Below are 8,757 nucleotides of genomic sequence, written 5' to 3'. Positions count from 1 at the left end.
TGTAATTTTGGCCTCAGACAAATTCATTTTTTACTATTTTCTTACATTTTCATCAAGAGAATAGTTAAGCTCTGTTAATTAAAAAAGACTAATAATTGTTAGATTCATCTATAATAAAATAATTCTCAGTTGCACATCTACAAAAATCATATGATTGTTTGAAACCAGTCTGAGGCCAAAATAAAGCTGTAGATAGTTTTTAAAAATTTAAGTCAAAATAAAATGAGGTTTAGTAACTGGCAGCATGAATTACACAGAAAAATCCTTCGTTTATTAGTGTTTAAATCTAAGGTGCAGTGCAGAGAGTTGGACAGATGAGGGCAGCACATACCATTTAATCCAACATGTGTGACTATAGACTGTGTGACAGAGTGGAACTGCAGCTGTACTGAATATAAAGTGTGGATATATTTGTTGATATTAGATATAAGTACTTGGCATCATAAGTAGGCCTTCATGAAAACTATATTACAAGAGCAAGTAAACATATTTTTCACGAGATAGAAGATTGACATAAAACAGCTGCTCTAGTTATTGCTTGATGTGTTATGATCTGCACCTTTTATTTCCTCTCAAACTGCAAATTTTCTAATGTTGTCCTATAAAAATGTTTCTTTACTGAGCTTCAAACTGTGATTTTAGTTTAGTTACATCATAACTTATTTGTTAGTTTACTGAACAGGAACAACACAGATGAAAATATGAATATATTATGAGTAACAGAACAGATGTAAACTGCAGCTTCTGCCTCTGGTTAGGCTTTTAATTTCAGGTTAAAGTTATATGTAACTTTTCCACATTAAAATGTCAAAAAATGACCAGACCTATGTTATATGTTTTTGTCTAGTTGTCTACTTACATTATCCCAAATGTTTCCAGTAATTCTTGCTTAAAGTAAGTCCAGTTGTCTTCATCTTCTCAGACACACTGTCGCCCGGTGGCCATGATGTGTTATTACAGCTCTGTCTAATTAACTGATAGTAATAATAATAATAATAATACAATAATAACCAATTAAGGAATCAATAAGCAAACAAAATAGAATTACATGAAACAAATAAAATAAAACAAGTAAATTTAATTTGAAAATATTAAAATATAAATTCTGAGTCATCTCTTCTGAAACTGCAGTGAAAGTTCACAATTATATCATAAGATCATTAATGAATGAAGGATATTTTGAAAGGGGTCAAAGTATTCAGATGCTTTACTTCATCCCCAGTGTAAAAATACTCCATGACCAGTGAAGGTCCTGTATTTATAATCCTGGTGAAGTAAAAGTCCAGAAGTCTTATCAGCCAAATGTGCAAAGTATCAAAAGTAAAATTATTGGTTCTATACTAAAATGTTCCCTGTGATTGATATATATTATTATGTATAACATTAATATTGATTCATCAATGTCTAAGTTATATTTTTACTGTTGTAGCTGCTCAAGTCAGTTTTACCTAATTTACATACAGTGTGGTAGTTCAGTCCAGTGGTTCCAGTCCGCGGTGTTGGGCCCCTCCAGAGAGTCTCCAGATAAATCTGAGGGGTCCTGAGATAGGAATGGAAGAGGAAATAAGAAAACACAAAGTTCTACTACACCAATTTATATTCCTTAACAAAAATACAATATTTCTCTTAAGTGTAAAGTTGCATCAAATGGAAATACTCAAGTAAAGTACCAGTACCTGAAAACTATGCTTGAGTTAATTTACTTTGTTTCCACCGTTGCCATTTCCATAAAAAAAAAACTATGATGAAGCACTTTCCCTCCAACATGAGTCGTTATCTCATCAGCAGGTAACAGAAGACGATGAAAACAAAAGGAAGCGCATAGATGACTTCTTTAATCTTTCATCATCAGTTCTTATCTATAAGTACTGCTGGCTGGTTTCAACACATTATGCGCACACACACACACACACACACACACACACACACACACATAAAGAGACAGAGAGGGAGATAGGTGAAAGAGTAATCTTTGCCCTCTCACTCAGTTAATCATTCAGCTGTAGCACCCTGAAGGTCAAGGTGTTAAAAACTTGTAACAGTTACAGCACAGAGAGGATTCCTCCATCACTGGTGAGACGACATGGCTCCTGAACAGTGCCAGGACACATCCACGGACATGAGCTACGAGAACCAGCGCACTGGACTCATGGCAAGGATCTGGAAATTTAACCCCAAGGAAGTTTTCACCTGGTGAGTGGACAGAGGAGATGAGAGGAGCGCAGGTCTCTGCACAGTCAGCAGTCTTATGTTACTGATATTGAAGGCACTATTTGTAAGGGGTTTATAGTCTGTAATTCATGGCTATATTGCTGGTTAATAAAGAATTTTCTAAGACTTAATAAATCAGTTATAAGCCATTGTCGAGAACAACTTTTGGGTTGCCAGGTTATGGAAAATCCTCCTTTTCAGCATGACATTTTGTCTTTTTAATTAACTGTTTAATTCATCAGTGAGACGTCTCCAATGGACTGTTTGGTGCTGCAAGACATCTGGACCAAAATGCATTTAAAATCTGATTATTAACATTAATAACTACAGAATTGATGGATTATTGCAGAACTCTATTAACATCTATAGGTGACTTTGCTGTTGACTTACTAACATGAATAACTGCAGACTTGGTAGCTCAGAGGGGTCTCTTTAATGAATTTAGGTGCCAGAAAAGTGTCATGCCAGAGAAGGATTTTCAACAACATGGCAACCCAAAAGTTGTTCTTATTGATGGCTCATTATTGATCCATAAAGAATTAGTAAACAATGTGTCATCTGTGAATAAATAAATATTGTACTTTTTACTCCACTACATTTATTTTTTAAAATTTTATTAATCTTTTTAATTTATAAAATTCCCGACCTTTTTGGCCTGTGACCACTTACAGTGTCGAGTTCAGGCCCCTTCTCGTGTTTTAAGCAGTTCTCCTGAAGAAAATTCCCCCTGCACTTATCTTTAAGACCCAAAGATACTAAATTATACAATATTTTATTTAGAAAAAAAGGAAAAGATCCACTTCAGTCCAAAACATTATTACAAACTTGATTCTTACCCAATTAATCACATCACATCCCCTTAAGTTTATCTTGTGTCTCTTTGGAGGGGGCGAACCCTTACGTTGGTAACCACTAAACAACAACATCTACACCTGCACCAGTTACAGCAGGAAAGTTATCCATCGATGATCAGGATTAACAATCTTAGTAATGTCATATATAATAGTATAACAGTCACATGAGGCTATTTTTCTGATGATGAGTACATTGAATGTTACTTATATATAGTATACTACTGCTTATAGTACTATTTTCACACTGTTACAAAATAAGATAGATTGTGTTTAAGAGGTTGTTGTTTTAGCTACCCAGCAAGCTGTTTCCCCTGTTTCCGGTCCATATGCTAAGCTAACATAACCAGGTGCTCGCTGTAGCTTCATAGCTTCATATGTACTGCACAGACATGAATTTTCCAAAATGTCAAACCTCTAAGATCAATAGTCACCACAGATATTTCCTGAAGAATATCTAAAGTGGACGATGTTGAAAAATAAATGTGCCTGGAAGCTTTTTGATAACCCTCTCTTCTCTCAGGCAGCTGGCCAAAACGTTGGCCATGGGTCAGGGCCTGGCTGGGCTCATCTGTGGGACGGCCATTGCCTCCCAGTACCTGGCCACAAACTTCCATGTGAACACACCCATGCTGCAGAGCTTCTTGAACTACACCCTGCTGTGTGTCACCTACACCACCATGCTGATCTGCAGAACAGGTACAGTAACCCCACAGTAACACACTGTAGGAGTAATTGTTGTTTAATGATAGCAGTAGGGTCGACTGGGGACGGTTGTAATCATTACATTTGTCTCAGTCACTCAGAGACTATTTGAACTAGACCAACCAAACTTTTACATATTAAACTGTCTGCTAATGACCCATACCATTTAAAGATCATTACATATGATGTCATTCACGATATTTATTTGAATTCAGATGTTCCAACTGATCCCAGCCCTGGGGACAGTTGCAACCCATTTAAAATACATAAAATTTCAATAATGAACCGTTTGCTTTTTGTCTCAATAAGCATAGTATTCTGACAATATGCATTATTTGACAATAAAATAGTATTATTTATTCATACAATAATTTTATAGTATTATTTATTTACTCAACAGTTGTTGAGTTTTGTGTAGAACATAGAACCTACCTCTAGTCAAAATAGGCATAATTTATTTATTTTATTGCTTATGGTGAACAGAACAGGCAAATATATTATGAGATCATGAGCAGCTGACAAAATAATTCACACAATAACTTGTTTGTATTCTCTTATGCATTAAAATGAGCAATTATTGGTGCTTGGTGCGCTATGGGACAAAAATAGCTGCATATTCTGTCTATTGGGAACTAAAACTGTTGAAACATAGCTACAGTTGTGCAGCAGCATATGTTGAATGTGTCTTCTGTCTTCCTGGTGGGGGGAGGGTCTAACTGAGAATGTTTGATATGAGTGTCATCACTCCAGCATGTTTCTGATTGGAGAAATAAGACTTGTTGTAACCGTCCCCAGCCTCCCCTAAATGGTTCTGTTTGATTATGAGTATTGTGTAATACATGTTATATGCTAAATTTCTGCCTTATATATATACATATATATATATATATATATATATATATATATATATATAAACTATAATGAGATATAAACAGGCCTCAGTAAGAGTTGGAGTTGACTGAGTGATTGAGCAGTATCAAACTGTCCTCAGGCTTGGTGTTGAAACAAACTAATGTCAATACTGAAGTTCAGGGGTGCTCCCCTTTAAAACGCAGGGGATGGCAATATTTTACAGATTCTGAAGAACCGATGGTGGAAGTACCTTCTGCTGGGGCTGGTGGATGTGGAAGCCAACTACGCCGTGGTTAAAGCATACCAGTACACCACCATCACCAGTGTACAGGTGAGACTCTGCAAAGGCTCTGTTTGCATTCGTGGACGTCAGGGAACGGGTTGACACACACGTGGTTAAAAGGTCTTAAAATGAAGTCATGAATTACAGCTTCCAGGTTCATGGCACAGAGGAGCGGCTGATCTTTGAGATTCTTTAGGTTGACAGAAACAGGATTGCACGGCTGAGTTTGGTGAAACTGAGGTTGCTGTCAAATAAAACACTGAGATGTCAACACTGCTGAGTGATACGGTGGGAGAACCAAGTTTCTTTAACAGCATCTGCACCACTTAAGAGGATCTCACTTTTTTTGTGGGTTTAATTGTAAAAAAAATAAATAACAGGCAGTTTAAAAGGGAGCGGTAGACCAGCAACTTTCTGTGAGGTAAAATTACTGTTTTTGTCAATGGAGTCTGGTGGCTTTGGACAGAACGTTATAATGGCTGTTTCTGGTTAAACAAGGCTCTTACTCTTTAACAAAAAGGTCTGTGTCTGTGATTTTATTGGACATAGTTTGACGCAGACTACTTCTCCGTTCGATTACATTGCAGCGGCTGTAAACCATTCTTGCTCAATAGTCGACACACACAAAAACATGGGAAAATAAGATCCGGGTTAAAAAGTCCTGGAGTTATCCTTTAACCTTGTTGGCACCTCACATTATTTATGCATAAAAAGTTGACCCAATTCGGTTCTGAAAATATATGATGACCACATCCTCTCCCCAATGTTTTTTCAGTGAATTTAGCTGCACTTTTCAGTAACATGAAAGAAAGGAAGATGCTTTGTAACTCTTTCTATAGCTGGAGAAAATAATACAGGGTCTTTTGTGGCATTGAATTGTTTTAATATTTGATTACAGCACACTATGAAAGTGCGCAAAACGCCAATCAGTAGATCAGATTCTACTTACATGATATGATATGATAAATGACATGCCCTGATCATTGTAGAGGTCCCCCAACATCTATATTTGTATACAGCCCCTCCAACATGATAAGGATTTACCATATACTAGCTTCACTAGGTCAAACCTGAGACATTTATCTGACATGAAAACACTTGATTCAAAGATAACTGAGAATTACAGGACTGGCACCTCTACTTGTTTTCTCTCTTATTTTTAGTCTGATGCCATCGGATTCTGACAAGCTGCAGCTCTTTGTGTTTACGTATGAATGTGTCTCTGGTTGTGTTCCTGTCTCCAGCTGCTCGACTGCTTTGTGGTCCCTGTCCTAATGCTCCTGTCCTGGTGGGTTTTGAAGACACGATACAGGCCGGTCCACTATGTAGCGGTCTGCATCTGTCTCCTCGGGGTGGGGGCCATGGTGGGGGCTGACCTGCTGGCTGGACGGGACCAGGGCTCCAGTAAGAACTTCCTCAAAAATGTTTACTCACTGAGCTAATTAATGTCCCGGGCTATAATGTGTTTAGGCAATAATCCTGTGATGAGTCAGCATTTATCAAGCTGTGACATTTAAAGTGACAGATTAAAGTAAAACTTCAGCCGTGTCCCTGCTCACAGACTTAAATGGGATAGTACCAACTTTGCACATTGAAGTACAGGGCCAGTTTTTTATCAGGCTTCATAGGATTACACTTACGAATGCTAAAAGTACCAAATTACTGTAAACTGTTAGGCAGTTTTAGCTGTGTGTGAGCAATAAGATATATTTATTGATTTTCTCCGACTGAAAGTCACTTTTAAAAGCTACTCTCAAGTCATCACGTCTGCTCAGAGAAGGAGTAGCCAATCAGAGATAAAGAGTGACCCTACATCTGCAATATGTGACACTCTTTCAAATAATATACTTTTATTTGTGTCAAATCTTGAAATCTGTGGTAATAATTAACATGGGAACTGAACAACAATCTAATTGACTGAAATAGAAACTAAAGAGGAAAATTGAAGTGCAGACAATGAAGTTGTTTAGACAGTAAATTGAAACAGTGTTAATTCATTCTTGCTGTCTGTTTGCAGCCTGATAAATGAGAGAGGTGTAACTTCATATCAAATGTCCAAATGCAGATAATAGACTAAAACGACTCATTTCAACTAATCTATTATTATTATTATTATTATTACTACTCCTGAAGCCTTCTGAAGCTTTCTGAGATTTAAGAGCATTTTTAACTTAAATAGTTTTTATTCTTAAGTTTGTGAGTAAAAGTGAAGGGTTTCACTTTTCTCATTCACTCACGTCAAAAATCTAACTTTTAGCAGTTTGATAAATTCAGGCCCAGACGTCGGGGAGCACCAGTGCTTATGTGAAACTATAGTATAAAGTTTTAAAGTGAAGTCTGCTTGAGCGTCAGTTGGGTCTGAAGAAACAAATCAAACAAATCTGTGGATGTAGGGTTACAAAGAAGTGAACTTACCAGATGTCCATAGCTTCTCATCTCTGCTGCAGGCTCCAGCTACTTTACAGCAGAACACACTCAAATCTCTGACCAATGTGTGGGCAGACGTGTTGCATTGTGGGTAACGAAGGCACCAGGTTTTAACAAAGGAGAAGAATGTGTGTAATAAAAAAGACGATACCTCTGTTTCTGCTGCATCATTTGATCCTTCTTCTTCCTAAATCAGTGGAGAACTGAAGTGGAGAATAAAAGTTATCTATCATAACTATTAACCTCAACCTCAGGTGCAAATGACAAGAATAAAGCTGGCACTGTCCACAATTACTTTTCATGCACCTTCTCTGTCACAACTTGTCAGTGTGATACTAGATACTAGCAGCAGAAGTCTGTGTGCTGCTGATGGAGATCTGGATTTCTCTTTGTCTCCATTTTGTCCAATTTCCTACAATTTCATCCTGATCTATATATTTACAGGGTGCTTGTTCATGTCACAGGTTGCATGCTATTCTAGATATTGAAAATGTCACACAAATTAAATAACGTTTCATAACTGTGAAAATCATATATTCTGTGCATGACTTCTGTCTTTGACTTAAGATGAATGCACCAATGTCAGTTTTATTGTCTTCAGAATAACATCTAAAGGGCCAATCAGTGTATTTAAACATATATATGAATACTGTGCTAATATACAAACGATCAAACAAAGCAACATTGTGCCACCATCGGGCCGATCAGTGTTATTGTGACGACGTTTGACCACAGTGATGATGTTTCTCTCCTCTGCTCAGCCTCCAACATCTTGTTGGGTGACGCCTTGGTGCTGCTCAGTGCGACGCTGTACGCTGTGTCTAATGTGTGTCAGGAGTACACAGTGAAGAACCTGAGCAGAGTGGAGTTCCTGGGCATGATCGGCCTGTTCGGCACAGTCATCAGCACCGTACAGATGTGAGTGTGTGTGTGTGTGGTGTGTGTGTGTGTGTGTGTGTGTGTGTGTGTGTGTGTGTGTGTGTGTGTGTGTGTGTGTGTGTGTGTGTGTGTGTGTGTGTCTGTCTGTTTTAGGACTAATGCAACACGATGGTCAAGCTGGTGTTTTGTTTTTTGTTTTTCATTGTGCAGGGTGATTCTGGAACGTAATGAAGTTGCTAACATTCAGTGGAGCTGGCAAGTCGGTCAGTACCCGTCTTACACAGAAACATTTTCATAGACAAAACACGTACAAGGCAAGATCAGATTATTTCTCCTCTCCTGGTTCATTTAATTGATTTAAGCATTTGAGCATCAGTTTCCCTTGTCATGAAAAACAAAGTGGAACATGAAGGGGCAATAGATAATCGATGACTTCATATCGGTCTCTGTTGGAAAACACTGATTAAAGTTGTCCCCCTTTATCTCACAGGACCAGACTAAATCAATCAAATCCATACACTGTAAATCAGTCAGTATCAGCTCACACTC

General features: G+C 37.7%; 1 protein-coding gene across 1 annotated transcript in view; it reads left to right on the top strand.

Moving 5' to 3' along the window:
• Nucleotides 1-2,083: 2,083 nt before the first annotated feature.
• The window catches only part of LOC130167846 (solute carrier family 35 member F2-like), an 11,404-nt gene continuing 4,730 nt past the window's right edge, over nt 2,084-8,757 (top strand). Inside the window, exons 1-6 of the mRNA XM_056374350.1 lie at nt 2,084-2,193; nt 3,586-3,761; nt 4,823-4,950; nt 6,147-6,306; nt 8,091-8,247; nt 8,419-8,471. Of these exons, the coding sequence (XP_056230325.1) occupies nt 2,084-2,193; nt 3,586-3,761; nt 4,823-4,950; nt 6,147-6,306; nt 8,091-8,247; nt 8,419-8,471 (784 nt within the window). The remainder of the gene's footprint in view (nt 2,194-3,585; nt 3,762-4,822; nt 4,951-6,146; nt 6,307-8,090; nt 8,248-8,418; nt 8,472-8,757) is intronic.

This window comes from Seriola aureovittata, chromosome 4 (assembly GCF_021018895.1).
Source record: "Seriola aureovittata isolate HTS-2021-v1 ecotype China chromosome 4, ASM2101889v1, whole genome shotgun sequence".
Taxonomy (NCBI): Eukaryota; Metazoa; Chordata; class Actinopteri; order Carangiformes; family Carangidae; genus Seriola; species Seriola aureovittata.
Note: the sequence above shows the minus strand (reverse complement) of the source record. Positions and strands in the feature narration are given on the sequence as shown.